This window comes from Salvelinus sp. IW2-2015, linkage group LG13 (genome assembly GCF_002910315.2).
Source record: "Salvelinus sp. IW2-2015 linkage group LG13, ASM291031v2, whole genome shotgun sequence".
In the NCBI taxonomy this organism is placed as follows: Eukaryota; Metazoa; Chordata; class Actinopteri; order Salmoniformes; family Salmonidae; genus Salvelinus; species Salvelinus sp. IW2-2015.
In genome coordinates this window covers 11,296,416-11,321,481 of record NC_036853.1, presented here as the reverse complement: position 1 = coordinate 11,321,481, position 25,066 = coordinate 11,296,416, and the positions used below count along the sequence as shown (strand labels likewise).

General features: G+C 46.0%; 1 protein-coding gene across 1 annotated transcript in view; it reads right to left on the bottom strand.

Annotated features, from left to right (window-relative positions):
* Positions 1–25,066, bottom strand: part of cpamd8 (C3 and PZP like alpha-2-macroglobulin domain containing 8) — a 55,732-nt gene that overhangs the window by 4,493 nt on the left and 26,173 nt on the right. Inside the window, exons 21-40 of the mRNA XM_023998636.2 lie at positions 24,944–25,061; positions 24,052–24,191; positions 23,870–23,921; positions 23,416–23,714; positions 21,815–22,040; positions 21,283–21,459; positions 20,986–21,067; positions 15,445–15,601; positions 15,211–15,285; positions 13,321–13,486; positions 13,073–13,159; positions 12,787–12,923; positions 12,408–12,563; positions 9,114–9,176; positions 4,506–4,759; positions 4,170–4,257; positions 2,085–2,159; positions 1,867–1,972; positions 1,538–1,648; positions 576–788 (exon numbers count right to left, since the gene is read on the bottom strand). Coding sequence (XP_023854404.1) covers positions 576–788; positions 1,538–1,648; positions 1,867–1,972; positions 2,085–2,159; positions 4,170–4,257; positions 4,506–4,759; positions 9,114–9,176; positions 12,408–12,563; positions 12,787–12,923; positions 13,073–13,159; positions 13,321–13,486; positions 15,211–15,285; positions 15,445–15,601; positions 20,986–21,067; positions 21,283–21,459; positions 21,815–22,040; positions 23,416–23,714; positions 23,870–23,921; positions 24,052–24,191; positions 24,944–25,061 — 2,782 coding nt within the window. The remainder of the gene's footprint in view (positions 1–575; positions 789–1,537; positions 1,649–1,866; positions 1,973–2,084; positions 2,160–4,169; positions 4,258–4,505; positions 4,760–9,113; positions 9,177–12,407; positions 12,564–12,786; positions 12,924–13,072; positions 13,160–13,320; positions 13,487–15,210; positions 15,286–15,444; positions 15,602–20,985; positions 21,068–21,282; positions 21,460–21,814; positions 22,041–23,415; positions 23,715–23,869; positions 23,922–24,051; positions 24,192–24,943; positions 25,062–25,066) is intronic.

The following is a 25,066-nucleotide window of genomic DNA, read 5'->3' as shown; positions in this document are numbered from 1 at the left end:
CACACACACACACACACACACACACACACACACACACACACACACACACACACACACACACCTCACTCTTTCTTCTCCTACTTGTTTGTGTGCGTGCGCATGTGTGTGCGTGCGCATGTGTGTGCGTGCGCATGTGTGTGCGTGTGTGAGAGAGTATGTGAATGTTGGGCTACCCTGCACCCTCTTCCCAGCACGTCCTCTCTTCAATTCCTCAAATGGTGTTTCTCATAATCAAAACATTTTGGAGAATTTTTTTCGGTGGATGTAATGTTTGACTATGAAGTATATCGTGTTTTTAGCTCTTCAATGTGTGGTAGCTGACCGATAAATCAGAGCCACATGTGACCCTGGCTGGCAGAGACACTGGGAGGGTTCAGAGCCTGGCATGCTAGTGTTAGGAGCAGCCAGTGGGTGTGGTTGCACAGCTGTAGCAGCTTTCATTTCAATCATTCAGAGGATGAATTGACATCAAACTCATTAATTTATTAATTGGCCATTACTGTCATTGAGTTTTTTTCAACTCATTAACTGAATTTCAAATGGAATGGAGCCCATCCCTAGTAGAGTAGTCTTACTCTGAGGACAATGGGACATGGGCACTTGTTCTATGCGGGTCCCGTTGCGGCAGGCGAAGACCTCCATCTGACACTGGTTCTGGTAGAGATGTCCGTCTGAGCCACACACCAGCTCTCCGTCGTAGCCACAGTCCCTGTAGCAGGTGCAACGCTCAAACTGCTCCTCCTCCAAACAGCCAAACACCTTGTTACATTGGTTCCCCTGGACAAAGCCTGGGTCAAAGGAAAAACACCGGACAGGAGAAATTATATACTTTTCAACTTTGGGGTCTTAAACTTTTGCTTTTTTCTAACAATGTGTATCGACATTGTGTGACTTTAGTAGTGGAATTCAAACATTATAATATTACTTCATAGTAAAAAAATATATTCCAAACATGGGTCAGGCAAATAAAGAGATGACATCTTTCATAGGAGGGAAAGTGTTAGGCGAGTATGGGTGTGTTGATGAGTGCTGTTCCCCAGGGTCTGGGCATGGCCTTGGTTCCAGCTGCACGGGGGTCCCAGCCCCTCAGCTTCTCTCTCTCTCAGCCAAGCCGGCAAAACACAGCATCAACACAAACAGGGTCATCCACCCGTCACCACGGTGACAGGGGCAAACTTTGCCATTTGTTGTAGCAACATCGGTCCCCGCTAATGAGTGTGTGTGTCTCTGAAACGGAAACACTCGGCTCGGCACGATGACAACCAGAGCTAGTGGGCATTCCTGTGTGGGCCTGCTTTTCTGTTTCTTCTCTTCCCAACATCGGCCCGTGCCAATAACAGTTTAGGCACGACACACACGCTCTTAGAAAGTCAAGGGACAGGAAATGGAGGTTTACAGAGGAGCCCCGTCAGACACAAGTCACACCTTCACTCGCTCTCTCCCTCACTGTTTCATTAGCTGGGCTAAATGGGGACTAACACAAATAGAATGTGGTAGTTCCGTTAATGGACATACAGTAGAGTGTTGTAACTCTTACCTATCCACTGATTGGTTGAGCTCTCCACCTCGTTGCACGTGGTGCCGTCACACAGCTTGCGGGCCAGGGGACTGCTCTCGCTCACATTGTAAAAGCGTGTGGCCTCAAATGCTGTAGAGCGAGAGAGAGACAGAAACACACAGCTTCGTAGGAGTAGTGGACACGTCTCTCCACAAAACAACTCTGTACTTGCATTTTAAACCACAGACCAGAGAAATCCAATTTCCTCTGAGAGAAGGCTGTCAGTTAATCATCGTGAAGACGGAGAAGGGTTTTCCTGCTCGCAAAGTGAGGTGCTGTTAAAAATATTCATCACGTCAGAGGCACACCTGGTTCATAGTAGTCGTACACCTTGACCGGAACAGGCGCTGTCTTGCCCATTATGTACTCCCTGACAGCCTGGAAGGCCACACATGTCATACACTGACTGGATATCTGCGTTGTGGGACAAGCACAGAGACAGGGCAAACATGTCAAACAGTTAGAACTGATCACAGTACAGTACACCACAGATTACAATGGTGATATACCGGTATGGCTAACTCACCTCATCAAAGTAGAAGAGGACCTTCCTTCCATCCACTTCGTACCTCTTCAGACCAACCCTCTTGTCCAGCAGCAGCTTTATGATAGGAAAATGGGGATGAACTACTCAATCAAACATTAAGGTAAAATACCTCTTTCAACAAACACCCTTATACTAGTATATATTTATAGTACAGAACCAGGGACAAGACCCAGAGTCCGACTCAATGCTAAGCTTTTCTGTTATCTCACTGATGGCCAGTGAGAATTCTGGTGACCTTTCAGTCCAGTTGTAGGTAGGTCAAGCATGTTTACAAGCCAAAGGGAGAGAGCCAGCTTCCAATAACTGTCGACTGTCTATGAGGGAGTTGCTGTTTACTGCCTAAGGGGATAGGTGTGGTGGAGTATGGGGGGGGGGGGGGGGGGGGTAATTCCTCCCACGGGCTCTCTAAAAGGTGGCAGTCCTACGGACAGATTAAGTTTATGAGGTGCTCAGCCTGAGCTGGCGCCACTGGGAACACACACACACACACACACACACACACACACACACACACACACACACACACACACACACACACACACACACACACACACACACACACACACACACACACACACACACACACACACACACACACAGCGGGAGAGAGAGCTTGATAGTGTGTGTGTATAAGTAGGCTGTGTGTTGGCTGTGTTGTTTTTCTCCCTTGACAATAACTATAATTATAAGAACAACTTGAAATGTATTCCATTCACTTTCTCTGAGCAATAAAGTAACATAAAGTAGGTAGCATAGTGTGAAAGGCATTTTGCTCCTTCAGCTCATTTTATGGATAAAACGAGCAATAGAGGCCAAAGTATGTGGTGTAAGGATTCCAAGTCAATCTATGAAAACAACAAGACATGACTGCATAAGCAGGCTCCGTCTCGTGATGTGAGGAATGCTGCTGGTCAGGGCAGCCAGGCAGTCGTACAGCAGGAAGGCGAGCAGGGCTGGCTCTGTACGGAGCTTGTAAGCCACTTCAATATACAGGTCAGCACCGACTCCCTCAAGTCTCAGGGAGATAGTGTGTGTGTGTGAGTGGGTGTAAATCTGTTCCTCCAGGTAGGTAGGTCTTTACGAAGGTGGATAGTTTGATTTTGGGGCCATAACTCTGCAGTAATGAGGGAGACAAGTGTTTTGAAGAGGGCCTGGGGAGGTGACTTCAACTAACCTCTCACCACCCTCTCTAAGATGTCTGCCATGCGTCCCTGGGTCCCTCTCCCCTGGCTCTCAGAGTGGGGTAGTTGGAATCAAAAATGGCAACCCCCAGTGGCCCAGCCCTTCCCTGATGGCTGGGTAATAGCCCCAGAGAGGGTCTGTGAGGGTTTGTGCTGGCTCCTTGTGGAGCCCCATAGAAACAGTAACATCACTGGGCCAGAGCTGGCCCTCATCCCGACACTGCAGTAAAAATACCCTCTCAATAGTGATTACCCCACTGCTATATAAACACACACACACACACACACACACACACACACACACACACCACACACACACAACACACACACCACACACACACACACACACACACCGATTCCCAGCAACATTCAGCATGACCCCTGTGTTTACAAGAGAAGCAGAGCAGAGTACTCAGTACAGTGGCGCAAATGTTTTGTCTATATCTGCCAAGAGTAGCAGCACAATGGCAGAGCCACTCAATGTCTTCCTCCGTTAATAAACACACGTCCACAAACACCTCTCTGAGACAGAGGAAGAAGCATGAGCAGCATAGGAGACTGAGCAAAACAGAAGAGGACTGATCAATTCCACACCACACGTCTGAAATGGCCTTCACCTGTGAGCCGTGTCTGTCTTTGTCTTTTTTTGGGGGGGACGGGGTGTTTTGTTGTATTGTCACATACTCAGTGAAATGTGTTGTTTTACAGGGTCAGCCATAGTAATACGGCAAATTTTTGTTAAGTACCTTGCTCAAGGGCACATCTACAGACTGTCGGAATTCGCACCAGTGACCTTTCGGCTACTGGCCCAACGCTCTAACCGCTAGGCTACATGCCGTCTGTCTGTATGACATTGTAATGTGAGTGTATGTTTATGTCCTACCCTCTCCAAACTTTCCACATCGGCACGGAAACCTGACAGCAGAGGGACCTCCAAGACAGCCATGTTGGAAGAACCTGTGTGGAGCCACCTGAAGAGAGAAAAATGCTAAGCGAGTTAGATGCTAAGCTAAATCCGAGTAGAACTAGGCCAACCACCAGGCTAAACGCTAGCAGAAATAGACCAACTACCAGGCTAGATGCTAGCAGATCTAGGCCAACTACCAGGCTAAATGCTAGCAGATCTAGGCCAACTACCAGGCTAAATGCTAGCAGAACTAGGCCATACACCAGGCTAAATGCTACTTAGGTTAAAAGGCTGCTGCAGTCTCTGCAGTACCTGGCGCAGGCTTCCAGGGTGATACGGTAGTCTAGGTCGTCTTGGTGGGCTGCGGGGTCTTCATCGTCGGTGGCAGCCCGGCGTTTGCGGCTCAGCTCCGAGTGGTTGTCGGAACGGGATCGCGAGCGAGGGCTGGGGTGACGGAGGGAAGGCGGGGCTGGCGGGTGGCGCTCCTGCCTGGGCTCCTTCAGGTCCACCTTAAGCTGGAAGGCTGGCTTGGCCACGGGGTCAGGCACGTTGTAGGATACATCAATCTGAGGCGAGAACACAAGCAGAGCTTGGAGAGACAGAATTTATTCCTGATTCAGGAGGTAATAGAAAGTGCAGAGAACCTATGTTGCAGAGCAAACCCATTGAGTGTGGAAGCTAGTACACACACACGCAAGCACGCGCTCCTGCACATACGTATGCATGTACACACACACACACTCTTTAATCATGCCTATCTTGTCATCTCATTACAGCCCAGGTGCTCCAAGCCTCAGGTAGTGGCAGACTAGAGAGAGGGAGAGAGGGATGTGCTGAGGGAGGGAGAGGTGTGGATGGAGGGATAGAGGTGTGAAAGCTGGAAAAGTGGTGTATGTGTAGAGGGAGGGAGGTTTGCAGGAATGTGTGGAGTGAGAAGGGGGACAGAGATAGGCTGATCCCTCTAATTCTCCCATTTCTCCCTCTCTCCCCTCCCAGAGAACCTGAGCCCTAGGACCATGCTTTAGGACAACCTGGCCTAACGACTTCTAGCTGTCGCTGTCCCCAGTCCACCTGGTCGTGCTGCTGATCCACTTTCTGCTGTTTTGCCTGCGGCTATGGAACCCTGACCTGTTCACCGGACCTGCTACCTTATCCCGGACCTGCGGTTTCGACTCTCTCTCTCTCTCTCTTTCACCTATTGTCTCGACCTCAATGTTTGGCTATGAAAAAGCCAACTGACATTTACTCCTGAGGTGCTGCCCTGTTGCACCCTCTATCACCACTGTGATTATTATTTGACCCTGCTGGTCATCTATGAACATTTGAACATCTTGAAGAACGATCTAGCCTTAATGGCCATGTACTCTTATAATCTCCACCGGCACAGCCAGAAAAGGACTGGCCACTCCTCAGAGCATGGTTCATCTCTAGGTTCCTCTCATGGATTGTGTATGTGTGCAATTCAGAGAGTGAATGGACAAGACAAAAGATTGAAGTGCCTTTGAACGGGGTACGGTAGTACACTACATGACCAAAAGTATCTGGACACCTGCTCATCGAAAATCTCATTCTAAAATCATGGGCATTAATATGGAGTTGGTCCCCCCTTTGCTGCTATAACAGTCTCCACTCTTCTGGGAAGGCATTCCACTAAATGTTGGAACATTGCTGCAGGGATATGCTTCCATTCAGCCATCAGAGCATTAGTGAGGTCAGGCACTGATGTTGGGCGATTAGGCCTGGCTCGCTTTCGGCTTTCCAATTCATCCCAAAGGTGTTCAATGGGGTTGAGGTCAGGGCTCTGCGCAGGCTAGTCAAGTTCCTCCACACCGATCTTGACAAACCATTTATGTAATGTCCTCGCTTTGTACACGGGGGCATTGGAGCAGGTTGAGAGCTTCAAGTTCCTTGGTGTCCACATCACCAACAAACTAGAATGGTCCAAATACACCAAGACAGTCGTGATGAGGGCACGACAAAGCCTATTCCCCCTCAGGAAACTAAATGGGTCCTCAGATCCTCAAAAGGTTCTACAGCTTCAACATCGGGGGAGCATCCTGACTGGTTGCATCACTGCCTGGTACGGCAACTGCTCGGCCTCCGACTGCAAGGCCAGTACATCACTGGGGCTAAGCTGCCTGCCATCCAGGACCTCTACACCAGGTGGTGTCAGAGGAAGGCCCTAAAAATTGTCAAAGACCCCAGCCACCCCAGTCATAGATTGATCTCTCTACTACCGCATGGCAAGCGGTACCGGAGCGCCAAGTCTAGGACTAAAAGGCTTCTCAACAGCTTTTACCCCCAAGCCATAAGACTCCTGAACAGGTATTCAAATGGCTACCTGGGCTTTTTGCATTGTGTCTCCCCCAACCCCTCTTTTATGCTGCTGCTACTCTCTGTTTATCATATATGCATAGTCACTTTAACTATACATTCATGTACATACTACCTCAATTAGCCTGACTAACCGGTGCCTGTATATAGCCTCGCTACTGTTATAGCCTCGCTACTGTATATAGCCTTGCTACTGTTATTTTTCACTGTCTTTTTACTGTTGTTTTTTATTTCTTTACTTATCTATTGTTCACCTAATACCTATTTTTTGCTTAAAAATTGCACTGTTGGTTAGGGCCTGTAAGTAAGCATTTCACTACACCTGTTGTATTCGGTGCACGTGACAAATACACTTTGATTTGATTGTCATGCTGAAACAGAAAGGGCCTTCCCCAAACTGTTGCCACAAAGTTGGATGCCCAGAATCATCTAGAATGTCATTGTATGCTGAAGCGTTAAGATTTCCCTTCACTGAAACTAAGGGGCTTAGACCGGACCATAAAAAACAGACCCAAACCATTATTCCTTCTCCACCAAACTTTACCGTTGGCACTATGCAAAGGGCAGGTAAAGTTCTCCTGGCATCCGCCAAACCCAGATTCATCCGTCGGACTGACAGATGGTGAAGCATGATTAACTCCAGAGAACGCATTTCCACTGCTCCAGAGTCCAATGGCGGCGAGCTTTATACCACTCCAGCTGACGCTTGGCATTGCGCATGGCGATCTAAGGCTTGTGTGCGGTTGCTCGGCCATGGAAACCCATTTCATGAAGCTCCCGACAAACAGTTATTGTGCTGACTTTGCTTCCAGAGGCAGTTTGGAACTCGGTAGTGAGGGTTGCAACCAGGGACAGACAATTTTTCCATGCTACGTGCTTTAGCACTCTGTGGTCCCGTTCTGTGAGCTTGTGTGGCCTATCACTTCGCGGCTGAGCCGTTGATGCTCCTAGATGTTTCCACTTCACAATAACAGCACTTACAGTACAGTTGACTGGGGCAGCTCTAGCAGGGCAGAAATTTGATGAACTGACTTGTTGGAAGGGTGGCACCGTCATAGGATACTGGGGCTATACCCATCAAATCAAATTAAATGTATTTATATAGCCCTTCTTACATCAGCTGATATCTCAAAGTGCTGTACAGAAACCCATCCTAAAACCCCAAACAGCAAGCAATGCAGGTGTAGAAGCACGGTGGCTAGGAAAAACTCCCTAGAAAGGCCAAAACCTAGGAAGAAACCTAGAGAGGGACCAGGCTATGAGGGGTGGCCAGTCTTCTTCTGGCTGTGCCGGGTGGAGATTATAACAGAACATGGCCAAGATGTTCAAACGTTCATAAATGACCAGCATGGTCAAATAATAATAATCACAGTAGTTGTCGAGGGTGCAGCAAGTCAGCACCTCAGGAGTAAATGTCATTTGGCTTTTCATAGCCGATCATTAAGAGTATCTCTACCACTCCTGCTGTCTCTAGAGAGTAGAAAACAGCAGGTCTGGGACAGGTAGCACGTCCGGTGAACAGGTCAGGGTTCCATAGCCGCAGGCAGAACAGTTGAAACTGGAGCAGCAGCACGGCCAGGTGGACTGGGGACAGCAAGGAGTCATCATGCCAGGTAGTCCTGAGGCATGGTCTTAGGGCTCAGGTCCTCCGAGAGAGAGAAAGAAAGAGAGAAAGAGAGAATTAGAGAGAGCATACTTAAATTCACACAGGACACCGGATAAGACAGGAGAAGTACTCCAGATATAACAAACTACCCCAGTGTATATATGTAAAAAATAAAATGTAAAATAATTTGGTGGGCACTTGTACCTGTCCTATTTTACACATGTACAAGTGTGTATTAATACGCATGTGTGAGTTGGAAATGTGTTGTTTTGCATATCCCAACTCTCCCTGAGACACCCTTGGTGGGTGGGGTCACGACCACAGTCTGCCATTATCAATGGCAACCCTGTAGGAATTAGGGTTAAGTTCCTTGCTCAAAGGCACATTAACAGATTTTCACCTTGTCGACTCAGGGATTCGAACTAGCGACCTTTCGGTTACTGGCCTAACGCTCTAATCGCTAGGCTACCTGCTGCATGTATTACACTGCAGAATTATGCTTATAAGATTTCTGTCTTTTTTCAAAGAATCCAATAACTGTTAGTGTTATCTGAAGGATCACAGAACCCATTTGAGACCAGTATAATGATCACCTGTCATGTGACGAGGGTTAAGGTTGACAGGCTCTTCTAAACATGCAGCAAAGGCAAAGTGAGGAGAGGAGGAACGCTGTGTTCTATCTAGAGCAGGAAGCTGAACAGAGAAACTCCCCCAGTAGTTGTTTATGCACCCTGGCCTCAAATAGCTTTCTGTTTTAGTGACAAGGTACAGGAAAAACAGCATCCTATCCAGTGTAATTGGGGAACGAACAGTCCCTGCTGAACAATTCCCTGCGTTTTACAAGATCATTCCGATATACAGTCAGGAATTTGGGCATTAGAGCAATGAGTCATGGGAATGCACTGGCTTTTCCCCTCTGGAGGATTCTCAGTGTGAGTGAAAGATAAAATTATAGAAGGGGGAGATCAGAAGTAACGTACCTGCATGAGACAGCAGCCCTCGCCTTTAGCACTGACAAACAGCCCTGTGGGAATACTGGGAATCTGCAGAGAGAGGAGGGGAGGGAGAGAGAGAGACAGAGTGAGAGAGAAAGAGGAAGAAAGGGAGAATAGGGTTGAGAGAGAAAAGGGGTGGGTGGGAAGTGAGAGAGAGGGGGTTAGAGAGACAAACCTTCAAACAGGCAAAGCGTCAAAACAGGACTAAAATTGAATCCTACTACACCGGCTCTGACGCTCGTCGGATGTGTCAGGGCTTGCAAACTATTACGGACAACAAAGGTAAACCCAGCCGCGAGCTGCCCAGTGACGCAAGCTTACCAGATGGGCTAAATGCCTTTTATGCTCATTTCGAGGCAAGCAACACTGACGCATGCATGATAGCACCAGCTGTTCTGGACGACTGTGTGATCACACTCTCCCTAGCTGATGTGAGCAAGACCTTTAAGCAGGTCAACATTCACAAGGCTGCGAGGCCAAGTGTATTCACTGACATTTTCAACCTCTCCCTGACCGAGTCTGTAATACCTACATGTAGGCGTGAGTGCTTAGTCCCCTCCTGTATTCCCTGTTCACCCACGACTACATGGCCAAGCACGACTCCAACACCATCATTAAGTTTGCTGACGACACAACGGTGGTAGGCCTGATCACCGACAACGATGAGACAGCCTATATGGAGGAGGTCAGAGACCTGGCAGTGTGGTGACAGGACAACAACCTCTCCCTCAATGTGAGCAAGACAAAGGAGATGATCGTGGACTACAGGAAAAGTAGGTCCGAACACACCCCCATTCACATTGACGGGGCTGTAGTGGAGCAGGTCGAGAGTTTCAAGTACCTTGGTGTCCACATCACCAACAAACTATCATGGTCCAAACACACCAAGACAGTCGTGAAGAGGGCACGACAATGCCTTTTCAGCCTCAGAAGACTGAAAAGAGTTGGCATGGGTCCCCAGATCCTCAAAAAGTTCTACAGCTGCACCATCGAGAGCATCCTGACCGGTTGCATCACCGCCTGGTATGGCAACTGCCCGGTCTCCGACCATAAGGCGCTACAGAGGGTAGTGCGTATGGTCCAGTACATCACTGGGACCAAACATCCTGCTTTCCAGAACCTATATACTAGGTGGTATCAGAGGAAAGCCCAAAAAATTGTCAAGGACTCCAGTCACCCAAGTCATAAACTGTTCTCTCTGCTACCGCACTGCAAGCGGTACCGGAGCCCCAAGTCTAGGTCCAAAAGACTACTTAACAGTTTCTACCTGCAAGCCATAAGACCGCGCCATAAGACCGCTGAACAAGGACAGAAAAAATTCCATGAGCATGGCCTTACTTCTATTACAGCATATTGGATAACTGTCATTCATATTCCATTCACCCAGTTCAATGTAACATTGATAGGTTTAGGCTATTACATTATACCAAAAATGTCCCTATACCCATCATGAGGTTGCTACAACCTAGCCTATGAATGAAAGTTTACAATGTAGGTGCACACAAGTCGAGAGAAAAATTTTAGGTGACAGACAGTGACACATGGACAGACAGTGACACATTCAATATCTAGGGTGAAATCATTAGTCAACAGTTGCAAACGAGAGTTTCTATTGGACAAATTCAGGTATTTTTATCCCTGTTTCATTTGCTTCCATTTAAGAAACGTTTTTCAACAGAATCAGCGGAATGAATACCCCCCTGATCATGCGTAAACACAGTTCACTTTCATTGCAGCCATGTTGGTTGCATCAGCTGTATGTGACCAGGCGACCAGGCGAAAAAACATTTCCAAGCCAAACCATGTCATAACCGCTACACACAGCCCACATCGTTGTCCTCATATTAGCTAAAGTAACGTCCTAGCCAACATAGCTAATAGCACTAATGTGTTAGAAACTGCTCCAATCATGCAGTAACATTACAGTGTACAGTCAGTAAGCAGTTTAGCAGTTACACCGGCAGGCCTCGGTGGCAATAAATTAATAAAACCAAAAGCTTACCTTGACATGGAAGGGTTCCAGTGTTGTGTTGGATAGTCATAGCCAACTAGCTAACATAGCATCCCTCTGTTTGAGCAGGGTGTTTCAGTAGGCTAAACTAACTAACGTTAGCTGCATTTGCAAGTAAGTGAAACTGAAAGTGAAAAGACAAGACGAAATCTCTCTCTCTCCTGCTTCTTCTTTTTCAAATAAATTAATTTGTTGAAAACTGTTCAACTATTGTCTTTCTCTCTCTTTGAGTCAACTACTCACCACATTTTATGCACCGCAGTGCTAGCCAGCTGTAGCTTATGCTTTCAGAACTAGATTAATTCTCTGATCATTTGATTGGGTGAACAACATGTCAGTTCATGCTGCAAGAGCTCTGATAGGTTGCAGGACGTCCTCCGGAAGTTGTCATAATTACTATGTAAGTCTATGGATGGGGGTGAGAACCAAGAGCCTCCTAGGTTTTGTATTGAAGTCAATGTACCAAGAGAAGGACGGAAGCTAGCTGTCCTCTGGCTACACCATGGTGCTACCCTACAGAGTGCTATTGAGGCTACTGTAGCCCTTCATTGCAAAATAGTGTGTTTTAATCAATTATTTGGTGACGTGAAGATATTTAGTATAATTTTATCTAAAAATGATACTTTTAGAATGTTTTACAATTTTTTTTATGAAATTCACTGAGGATGGTCCTTCCCTTCCTCCTCTGAGGAGCCTCCACTGATATAGTCTCATTATTGTTATTTTATTGTGTTACTTTTTTATATATATATTAGTAAATATTTTCCTAGCTCTATTTTCTTAAAACTGCATTGTTGGTTAAGGGCTTGTAAGTAAGCATTTCACGGTAAGGTCTACCTGTTGTATTCGGCGCATGTGACAAATAAAATGTGATTTTAATTTGAATGCTGTTGATGTAAGCAGCAGCAGTCAAATAGCCTGGCCACTAACCAGCATAGCTAAATTACCCCCAATTAAACTGACACAGCTAATTAGGGCAGATAATTACATACCTGGCAGAGGGAACAAAAGTTCAAGCCCTTACCTGAGCTACTCCCTCACTGTGGGGATGAGAAGGAAAAACACTCACTGGTTCATTCACTGGGAAACACATTCCATTGCTTAGATAAAGTCTTCTAGTTATCCTCAACTGCATTGACTTAGTGGATGTTATTTAAGATATCCATCATTGAATGCCCTTAGGCACAGATCTAGGATCAGATTACTTTCTTCCAATCCTAACCGTAACCATTATGAGAGTCTAAGGGCAACGTGACACTACTCCTTACCGAGGCGCTCTGCAGCATCTTTTGGTTGTCGTGGTGCAGTTCAAAGCTCTCCTGGAAGTCCAGGTTGGTAGAGGCCAGAGAGATGGTCAGGTTGACTCCTCCCACATATGACAGGATAGCGTACTCAGACAACGCCTGAAGAGCTACACACGTGTCCTAGAAAAGAGGAGAGACACACAGTTATTAGAAGGATGCTTTGGACACAGTCTGACCAGATGAACAGCTACCAGTTGTTTCAAATATACTTTGCTGAGCTAGTTATCTCTTCAGAAAGAGATTTGAAATGTCAGTGAGGCTAAACTGGGAAAATAAAGGAAAAAAACAACCACATTTTGGAGAATGATTTGGACAAAGAGGCGGAGAGGCTTGTGAGGGGTACCTGTGTGGAGGAGAAGCCCCCGAGGGCGTTCCTCTGCTGGGAGAGCCACTTGACCACAGGCAGGGCGGAGGCCACGTCACCCAGTAGGGTGTAGGTCAGCAGGCCGTATGCTGTCATCTCCACCTCCGCTGACACCACTGGGACATGGAGGAGACTATTAGTATGCAAACACTAGACAGCCACCAGACATTCACACTAATACTAAAAGTCAAGATGTGAGAACATCATCCGTCATAGAGGATAGTCTAGCTGTGGCCACAGGAGGCGAGACAGTGTGTGTGTCTACCTGACTGAGAAAGACCGTCACTAAAGCCCATGAAGGTGTCCTCATCGGTCACCCTGCTGCCCGTCAGACTCCAGTGGGTGAAGCCGTCTGATTGAAACAGAGAAGAAAGAACAGTGAGTGATGGAGAGAAAGGAAAGTGTAAGGAACAGTGTGAGAAAGAACAGTGGAGCTGTCATGTTAGTTTAGTGTTTAATATGAATTGGTAGGCAACCAAACTGATATGAGATCAGTTCCTTACAGCTGAGTACCTTGTGTGATGGCCATGTGGTTGAGGCGTCGGAGGGCGAGGGAAGCGTAGGGGCTTCGTAACAGAGCCAGGGCGTAGGAAGACAGGGCTGTGGTGTACGGGTCATCAGCTGTGTATGTGTTACTCTCCAGGAAACCCTTTGCCTTGGCCACAGCAATCTTCTCCTCCTGGGGAAGAGTACACATATTTATATAAATACACACACACGTGCGCTAACACATTGCACACACAGACAAAACCTTTGTACGAGAAATGGATACAACTCTCTCCACAACGCCTCCCCTCCATCCGTATTCATCTTTCGCTTAAGTCAGGCATATTTGATCTTTGCTGAATGTTCAAGATCTGTACTGTTCCAACTAATACTCCTCAACTCAGATGTGCTGCTTATCAAAAGGCAAATAAACATTCTCTGAGCCATTAAAGGTAGGAGCACTTTCATCTTTTCCAGATGTACCCCGTTTTCCTGAGCGCACTCAGATGAGACTTCAACAGCCACTCACTTTAGTCTGCCTAGTCATCTTTTAATTAACTGAATTTGTAAGGAGGAAGGAGTTTTGCTTTGATGTCAAGTATCCTTTTGTAGTTGGTATCAGTTATAGAGGCCTGATTCTCCGGAGAGCCCTTCAGGATAGATAGGGAAATATAGGAAGACAGGAAGAGAAAAGGGGGGTTTTGTGAAGGGGGAGGGAGATGGATGGAAGGGAGCCAGAGTGAAGAAATACTTTGTGAATACTTTGTGAAGAGCTGTGCATGAATGAATTGAGAGCTGACACAATAACAATCTGGGGTTTAACATTGGTATTGGCAACACGCTCAAAGTAGGACAAAGCATAAACATTACATGGACTCACTCCCTGTACACATAAACATTACATGGACTCACTCCCTGTACACATAAACATTACATGGACTCACTCCCTGTACACATTAACATTACATGGACTCACTCCCTGTACACATAAACTTACATGGACTCACTCCTGTACACATAAACATTACATGGACTCACTCCCTGTACACATAAACATTACATGGACTCACTCCCTGTACACATAAACATTACATGGACTCACTCCCTGTACACATAAACAGCAACATTCTTCTGCAACAATGACTTTGGCAGATAAAGGGCCTACCGCACTTAAAATAAAGGACACTGCTACCTTTCAATAGCCAAAGATATCTTTTTACTAGAGCGACCATGACAAAATGTCAGTGTCACTGCCAGTGTGTTCAAAGGTGTTGCTTCAAAGAACATTACAGAGGGTTTAACTGGCCGGTGAGCACGTTGTCTAGGGTTCAGCACCAGGGTAAGAGCATGGCGAGATACGCAATGACAGGAATGTGGCCGAGGTGTACTACCTTCCACAGGCATCCTTGTCTCTGCATGTCCTCCTCATAAATATCTTGATGCAGTCAGCCAGGGATTAGATATTAGATTACCGCCACTGGAGCATAACAAATATGAGGGTGCGCCGTGCCAGAACATCCATCTTTTGTGCTGATGGGAATGTACCGGCAAACACACAGTAACGCACGCACACACACCAGAGGAGGCTGCTGGGAGGAGCTATAGAAGGACGGGTTCATCGTAATGGCTGGAATGGAATAGCATCAAACGTATCGATATGTTTGACTTCGTTCCATTGATTCCATTCCTGCCATTACAATCAGCCCGTCTGCCTATAGCTCCTCCCACTAGCCTTCTCTGACACACACACATACACACACATTCTGTTATTAGGTCTGACCTGGAAAGATTCACTGAAAGTCCAATTTACATCCACATATAAATGTCAGGTTAGGATTCACTGTGCTAAATAATGCTGTTCAGGAGGTGAGGCTGATTGATAGGAAAGGTCATGGTCCCACCCACTGTTCCTCTTACCTCTGTAGTTATTCCTGTCTCCAGGAGGGCTGCAACCACGTACGCTGTCAACGAGATCTTTCCATGAATTCCTCCCTTTAGATGGAGAATAACACTGGTTAATGGTGCCTATGAAAACACACATACCTCGTCCGTGTACATCCCTCCACACTGTCTATGGTTCTGGGTCACTATGTCAGGCATCACCACAGGCCAGTCTCCTGTTACACAACACAGATACACCTACGCACGCACCTGCAGGTCTTTGTTGAGGATGCGTCCCATGGCGGGGAAGGAGCCCTCCTCTCTCTGGTGGTTGATGAGCCAGGCCTTGGCAGCACGCAGCTCCTCTGGGTCAATGAAGATGAACCCACGAGACTGAGCAAAGGATTTCAACACAAACGCTGTCAGCCTGGAGGGGAGTGAGAAAGAGAGGAGGGGGAAAGGGAGGGAGGGAGGGATTGGGTCTCTTTCAAGCATGTGCTGACATATCGTTCAAAAATACTTATCAAACTTCACATCAGAGTTCACATAAACCATTTGAATGGGGTGGAATTTTCCCCAACCAGTCACACATTTTAAATCTCTAAACAGAAACAAGGTTGAGTGAGATGGCAGCTGTTACATGCTACGTCATGGTGAGAAAATCAAACTACATAAAAATCCTGTCAGGCAAAAACAGACTGACAGAGAGAGGGATGGAGGGGTGGTACAGAGCGAGGGAGAGCAGATGAAGATGGAAGAGAGGAAGATGGAGGAGGAGTGGGTGGTACAGAGCAAGGGAGAGCAGATGAAGATGGAAGATGGAGGAGGAGTGGGTGGTACAGAGCAAGGGAGAGCAGATGAAGATGGAAGAGAGGAAAATGGAGGAGGAGTAGGTAAAACGCAAATAGTCGCCACAGGATCCAGCAACTTTTCAGTGTCAAGAACGAGGACTTTCACAAAGCCAAATCAAGTATGTTTCTGCATGCTGGAATATCCCGAAAACCACAGATCCACAGAGAGGCCAATGGTGAGGGACCCGTCTAGGCTAATAAACACACGGTCATACATAAACAACTGCCCTTAGTGAAACCTGCACACTCTGGCCAATGCTCTTTAATTACAGACCGGCATTCCATTACAGCATCCTCCCCAGAGCAGCCAAATGATGAGACAAGCTGCTTACCATAAAAAATGGGGAAATAAATAAATAAACCATGTTTTTTCCCCCCAAACATACATTTGGGCCGTAACTCAAGGAAAAAGCCAAGAGAGAGTAAGAAAAAAATCTCTCCCATAAACCACGGTATTAAATCTTCTCTTGCTGTGCCCTGGAAGTTATGTCTCCCCAGAGGCAGCAAGAATTTTTATAATGTTAAGTAATATTGTGTCACCAGCTTTAACTGCCAGGCCCCAGAGAGAGTTGCTGGGTAGAGTAAAGATGATTTAGTGGGCGAGTAAAGGCCAGAGACCGGGCTGCTTCCTCCACTCTGGCTGGCTAAAGTCACTCCCTCCCTCCCTGCGGGCTTCCACTCCCTTACTGGACTTTGAGGAAGTTGTTGACATGTTGTTATGGATAGCACACAGAGGTCATTCAGAACAGCACATTGGAGCTGGATCCTGGAACGTCAATAGAAGTTGGAACCAAGGTTTTTTATAATTACCTAAAGGAACGACCAAGACTTCCTGACAAGTAAGTCCCATGTTAACAACGCCACAACATAATAAATTCCCTGGCTACTGGTTATTTTGATGCAGGTTTTATAATGGATTTATTGTTTGAGAAGTACTTGCAAAAAGTTGGTAATTTGGAGTCCAAATAGACAGAGGCTTTCTAAAGAAGTCCAAACAGAAGATTTTAAATCTTCAAAGTAAAGATAGATACAAATGTATAGTTCCGGTTGCTCAAAGTCTTAAAGGAAGCAGATGGCCCTGGTTCTCTTCCAGTTGTTGCTGCAGTCAGTTTTAGTTTGAATGAATGATAGAGTGCTCTGTTTGTGGTAAAACGATATGGACACACACACACACACCAGGGCTATAATAGCAGTGTATGTGAGAGGGAAGAGAAGGGGTTACCATGTCCAAGCACATAGCGATAACAACCATTCTCCATTTCAACATGTAAACATCTATCAATCAAGCATCCAGTTATCTAAGATCTGACTTGATACAAACACCATATTCCTGCTATATTCACCCTCGTTCCTCACCATGCCTGTTTGGCATTGGAGTAGAAATCGATTGTTTAACACAACACCATATTAGTTGGTTCTATTAGTTCTCTCAATCTCTGCTATCTGTTCCACTTCATGCCAGCCTCAACATGTCCCGTGTGTATCTAACCAGGCACCACTAACAGGCCCAGAGTATGGAGCTTCTATCAGGGTACATATTTACCCCAGACCAGGTTTATAAGTAGGCTACAGGGATTGAAGGGTTGAAGGGGCAGTGGTGGTGGTGGCAGGGGTTCTGCAGATTACACCAGCATGTGGCTCTCATTGGATCCAGACGGAGGCTGGTATGCGAGCGATGCCGGAAGAGGGGCTGCCAGGTCCGGTCCAAGGCCCACCACAGCACCCCCACCCCCAACCCTGCAAAGACATCTTGACATATCCCAACACCACTCCACTAAACCACACAGAGACACAAGCACTCACAAACAGAATCACACACACACACACCACACACACACACACACACACACACACACACACACACACACACACACACACACACACACACACACACACACACACACACACACACACACACACACACACACACACCACACACACACACACACACACACACACACACACACAGCATCTGAATCTGCATGAGAGGCAGGCAGGGGGTATTGATGAAAACCAGCCCATCCTCATCCTTAGCTCTGTGTCCCAGTATTCAACCCACAGGGACATACACAGAGACCAGAGCAGAGCAGAGTAGGGCTAAAAGCCTTGGCATCACCCAGACCAGGCATTAGCGGACGGAGCCTGTTTCATTATGTACAATCTTTTCATTAGGCCCTGCAATTTCCGCTCAGATACATTTTTACAAGCTGGAATACATTAACACTGCATTAAAAGCACTGTCAACCTACCCATAAATGACCTGTGCTAATGATTAACTCTGGAGCCCAAACAAAAGGTGGGTTGTTCTGACATATAAACACCAAGCTGATGGATTAAAACAGTGTATGTTGCTACAGGTTTACATAAAGTTTAACATCTGGGTCCTGCCATGTGGCCCGTGGCTCCAAAACCAATGCTTACACTATTATGGCCGTTACACTTCATTTCGTCTTAATATCCTCTTCCTGCATACAGAGGTTTGAAGGGTTTTTATGTAAAAGTTTAATGTTATCACTAATTACACCGGAGCAGTAATTAAATTGCTTTATTTTGTATACTTTTTTTAATTGGTATAGTTCTTTCCTTGAGCTGTTCTTGTGTATTAATGTTCTGTATTATGTCATGTCTCATGTTTTGTGTGGACCTCAGGAAGAGTAGCTGCTGCTTTTGCAACAGTTAATAGGGATCCTAATAAAATACCAAACACATGCCCCAGTTACAGTTTGTAGGGCATGTCGAAAGGCACAACACATTTTCCATTAAAGGGCAATTCCACCACTTTTCAACCTCATTTTCATTACCTCCAGCACAATAACAGTGTATACATATGTGGGAAAAAAAGTTATATACGATGACATTACATTTACATTTGAGTCATTTAGCAGATGCTCTTATCCAGAGCAACTTACAGGAGCAATTAGGGTTAAGTGCTTTGCACAAGGGCAGGAGTGCTTAATTTGTAAATTGTGAGTTGCCGGAATAAGAGACGGGGGTGACCTGGGGAGCTCTGAGGTACCGGAAAATCACCTTTATAATGAAGTATTGTATGCACATCATCACATTTACGTAGTGGTCTAGACTAGAGCAGTAGAGTAGAGACTTTCTTTTGTAGCCTAGGGTCCAGGAAAATTTGTGCCTTATATAAACGCATTTCATGCAATTCTATGTCATTTTACATGACTGGAGACTTTAGCAGAATCTTTTTTAATACCGCACAAATTATTGAAATGTCAGGCTACTTTGACACTGACAAACTGAGAATCTGATATCAATAAAAACGACCTTGTCTTGAATCCATCACTAGCCTAGGCCTAGATGTGTGGAAGAGACACATATTGTACAATATGAGGAGGAAATTAAAGTCCTAAAAAGCTTCCAGTTTCACTGACACACAATGATGCACAGCTCACTCACCGGCGATGGCCAATGCTCTCGTGCCAAAAGCCTATCTCTCTCGTTTTAGTTTTAGTTTGTAAAAACAATGCCGTTCGCTTAATAGGCCTATTTGGAAGACAGATAAGTATTTTTGTTTAAGCAGGAGCCTGCGAGAGATAGGGTACAGACACGCTTGTCTCTCGCACCACAGCACCTGCCACGAGTTGGTCTCTAGGCTACAATGTTGTGCAAATCATAATCCCGGGCAGGCCCAATCAGAAATCAATTCTTAAAATATCAGGTGCGGGCTGAAAATCTACATTTTCACAATAGGCAAAGTTTTTTAGGGGGCAGGAGAATTACAGAGGAGGCAACTCAAATTAACTCTGAACACTTTTATTCCAATTTTTACATTGCAAACAGCGAAAATCACGTTTCATGCCACGAGAGGTACCGGATCCTGGCAAATAGGTTCTGGAACTAAACAGTCCAAAACTGAGAGGTGCCGGATGCTGTTCTGGCAGGATCCGACTCAAATTAAGCACTGGCACAGACAGATTTTTCACCTAGTTGACTGGGGGATTCAAACCAGAGAGCTTTTGGTTACTTGCCCAATGCTCCTAATCACTAGGCTACCTGCCACCATCAAAAGTTGAAACATTTCACAAATAGTCCTTTTCAAACACTATGAGATTCGCAGTGATGTGGGGAGCAAGAAAATACTTTCCCACTGGCTAGAAACGCATTGCAGGTTTAAAAAAAATACTTTTACTCCTACTCTGTGATTTTTTTAACCACAGATCATTGAAACGCTCCGTTTTCACATATGTAGACAATGGTATGATGCTGGAGATAATGAATATCAGGTTGAGAAGTGGCGGAATTGCCCTTTAAGTGGCCTGGAGCCTAGCAAGCTCCTCTGTCTCCAGTGGTAGTGTAAGTGTGAGGACGGAGGGAGTGTAATGTAGTCTACATACAGAGGTGGTGCCTTGCCCATGGGGCCAAAACAACCAGGGGCCATTCTGTACCGTGTGCATTAACCCGCTTTAACAGCAAATAACTCACTGGAGCCCCATGGCTGCCTGGGGGAACCAATTACGAGTTTGTGTATGATTCTCCTGGGTATATTTAACCTACTGTTTCACAGTCTGAGCTCTATTAAATATCATAATACCCACATCAACTAATAAATCACCCTGAAGGTATGCAAGGGGCCCGAATATGCAAGCGGAACATTGGAGCCTCTCATACGCTCCGTATTCACTATTCCAAATATTATGACATGGCTGTGGCCTCTTGCCTGCCCCCAGGGATGTGTAAACATTAAATAAACACTCAGCGAGCCTAAGTCGGCCGAATTAAACACAGGGTTATGAGGGTATGAATGTTGACCATATGTATTCAAAGTTACTGATAAGAGCTTCATTGTTTCTGCCAATAACACGCAGGCCAGGGTAAGTTGAGATGCAATATGCAGTTTTAATCTATGTACCATACAGAGATAACTGACGTGGGATGTAAACTTAAGGGAACAGCAGATGACTTACTGAGGGATGTAATTCTAAGCGAAGAGTAGAGGACTTACCACATGCTCCCAGAGAAGTCCCTCTCTCCAAAGGCACTATAAGATCCATCCTGGCGCTTATAGGTCAGTTGTCTCTGGTACCCTGGGAAGGTACAGGGGAGAGGGGATCAGTGGGTGGAAGCTATCTAGACCAGGTGAATATCAGAGAACGTCTACACTGTGGATTTAGATCTAAGTGGATAGTAAGGGATTGATTTTGTATAGTGATCTTCAATAGGGGCCACTTGAGATCTGATACATAACTCGCAGGAAAATCTCAAGACAGGTCTCAAAGCCCTTGAACCATTGGTGGTTTACCTTGCAGCAGGTAGTCTGTGGCCTCGGCCTCCACCTCAGGGCTGAGCTGACTTGTCTTCTGCAGGTACTTGAGGACAAAGACATTGGGGGCGAAGTGAATCATGTTCTGCTCCCCACAGCCAAAGGGCAGCCGTAGCAGCTTGTCCAGGTTGTTGAGGGTGGGGCCCATCACGTCCCCTGAAATCAGAAAGCACAGCGCAGAAACAGATCAGCAACACTGCCTCACATAAACATAGTTTTATTGAGTTACAATCTCTTTTTAAAAAGAGAATTGGTCTTAAAATAAATTAGCTGCAAGATCAACAGGATTACAATAGACTATGAACATATCATCAAATGTAATTTAGAGAGAAATTGGCGATGCTTACTATAATTAACCACATGGACAAGGTACTGTATGTCAAAGTGAACAGGATGTTTTCAGAGTGCATGGGTGAAGAGTAGCAGCAGACATTCAGATAATGAAAATGATTGAGCTATGAAAAGGAAGTGGAAGAGAAATGGATGAGAAATAAATGGTGTCCCTCCTCACCTATCATGGATGCAGTGGCAGTCTCAGAGCCAGGCACCACGTTGTGAGGAACGCCCAGTGTGAAGGCCTCGTTGTGGTTCTCATCAGAGTCCTCCTTCCTCCAGATCCTAAACTCACCCACCGAGCCCCAGCCCGTGGAGAAACCAATGTGACGCACCTGCCCAGGGAGTGGGCTGGACCACTGCAGGATCACCGACTCATTGGACGGCTGCAAGCCATGTCCGACCTATCAATGATTGATATGAGAGATTAGAGGTTTTTGACTAGAGTAAATGGGTGAAGTTGTCCCTAACCACTGATACAGGGTCAGATGTCTTTCATTGACCTAACGGTTACGATTAGGATCGGGAGTAGAGTATGTGATTTGAGATCTGTGACTCGAGTGCTGGTTAGAGAAATAGACCCAGCACTTTGTTATTCTCATTTATAGTAGTTAAAACAATGTGCAGGGCTTAACATTTTACATACATACATACATTTCAACAAACATGAATGACATCACACTTGCTCAGACTCACGTTCCCACCGTATCCACACCCAATGTTGTTTCCAATGCTTGTAAGACTGCCCCATATGGCTTCACATTGTGTTATGTTGTTTCTGTCTGTAGACAGATTTTGTTCAATATTTCAAAAATAAAGCATTTGATTCTTCCATGTATATGTTAAGTTGTGATAGTTTTTTTCTATGTATGTTTTTTGTTTATTGTATAAAAAAAAGTAAAATACAATATTACAAAAAAAAAAAAATGTGCCTTGGGTTTTGCAAGGTTCCAATAAAAGCCTGATACAATATAAATGTGGTCCTGAATTTCACTGATCTAATGAGAAAATGGTCGAAAAAGGTGTTCGCTCATGCTGTACAGAGGAAGTCCCTGTGACTAGTCCCGGTCAATAGTAAAATACTAGAACCCAATAAGATTCTACTTAAAAATCTGTTTGGTTTGATTTTGCATGTACAAATCCGAGGCACACATAAAGTCCATTACCAAGAGTTGGCAAGAGCAGTCTTCATCACATTTTTCCAACATCCACTCCACATGCAAATGAACAGATTGCCCCCTGGGTATTGCTAAGCATTTTTTAATCACATTAAACCAAAGACCATGCAGAGATGAACATGGCTCATCAAACCAAAATGCAATCGGTCACTAGAAAAATACATGAATCTTATTGGGCCATACAGGGTTCTAGAGCAGGCTTTTAATTGCTCCCTTTGATGAATGGTGCGAGGCTAATGCAGGGTTCAGACCTGTGTGCCAGGCAGCGCCATGCGGACGCCACGGATCACTGAGTGTCCTCGCTGACATCAGCCAGTTAAGCGTGACCTCACAGGCATGTCATTAAAAGTGGCGCCAGTCCTCTTGACTACACAGCCCCTGTGCCTGCCCAGTCTAATGCTCCCTGTTTAACTCTCAGTCACTACCCCAACTCATTACTAAACTCTACCTCATGCCCTGACTGACTGGGGTTCTATATTGAAGATGACATGGTGGATCTGTATAGGATTCATAAGAGGACACAAATCCCAGAACTCATTATATAGAATAGATGCTCCAATACCCAAACGAGAACTAGGTTTGACCATCACCCTACTCTCACCTGCACCCCACCACCATTCCAGCTGACCCAGAAGCTGCGGAACTCATCCCAGGAGAGGATGCCCGGAGTGGGGGCGCTGACCACTGGCTCGCCCATCTTGCCCAGGGAGATCCAGGAGCCAGTGTTCTGTCTGCCCCCCAGTACAATCTCCAGCATCTCAGCACTGTCATGGGGGCTGGGTGAAAGGGCAAAGTGGGCGTCGTTGTGGGTCTTCACTGCCACCTCAAAGTGGGTCATCTTGGCCGGCTTCTTCACGTACTGGTATTCATACTTGTTGGGTGTAGAGATGTGGATCCGCTCTGAAAATGGAAATGTCAGATTCACATGAAATTGTGGCCCAGTGAGGAAAATAAATCAGACTGTATAGAGGCAGATTGGTATTGGGTAACAGTCAAAATGTATTTGCTCTGAGACCTGTGTAGTACTATAGTACAACATATAAGTCTATACTGACCGTTGGGGCAGAAGAAGACACTGTAGGTGTAATGTCTGGGCAGGCCCTCTGGCTGTAGGAGGGAGAAAGAGAGAAACATGTTAGAGCTGACATCACTCTACTAATGACAGCACAAGGTACAGCGAGCATCTGCTCCCCATCTCAGCTCTCTCCCCAGGCAGTCTCTCTCCCATTTCTCATACCTCCACCAGGACACTCCTCCGGACATAGTCAAGGCCAGTGGGGGTCCTCCGATCCTCTAGGTCATCTGTGTTTTTGCTTGTTTTCGTTGACTGGAGTCCATCTGAGCAGCAGCCCGGTTCACTATATGCAATGGCTCGCGCTATGGCAGGAAAAATAGAAATACACTTCACCTCACCATATATCAGCATTGTTTTTTTCCCTTGTAAGTTCCCACTAAGAAAATGTTTTTTAAAGTACATATAAAACCACCAAACACACCTTACATCTATCAACAACACAATCCCACGTTGCACAACAACACAAAACATGTTTGTCAAAGAACATGTAGTTCCCTTTACAGAGAAGCACATTGGAGTCGTGGCTGTGAGCCAATGTGTTCTCTTTGTGTGTGTCTAGTGAGAGGGAAAGACTAGGGGCCAGGGGACAGAGCCGTGGGGGGCCCATTTATTGCCAGTGACCTGAAAACTCATCAACATGCCACTGAGTGTCAGTGCAAGGCCCTGGCTGCTCCCCTGCTGGTGGCCTGCTTTGTTCCCAGATGTACTTTTGAGGGGACTGTTTGTATCGCTGGATGACCAGATCACATACGCATCAGGTCTTTCAGCAGCATGGAACGTCTTGGACATACAGTACAGACTTTAAAGGCCTCATGGACTTACGAACGACTGGATAGGAGAGCCAAAAGGCAGGTGTTACTCCTTCACATGGAACAACAGTGCAGTGTACCATACCAACCTGCAATATCCTCGAAATCAAATCCAAACTTCAAGAGCTATTAGCAAGACGCCTAAAACATCAGCAAACTTTGAGGATTTCAGGAACTTTAATAACTATGAGAGAACTTGGAACTCTTCCCAGGGGGTTCCACAGTAATTGACTAGATGGAATAACCTGTAATGTTGGCAGCACCCAGCTCAGTGAAGGACAACACTATGGATGTGGGTGTGGCCTCTCCAGGAGCCACACATTTCTTCCTGGTCAGGTGATGCTTCCCGGGGTGACCCACAAACTTGA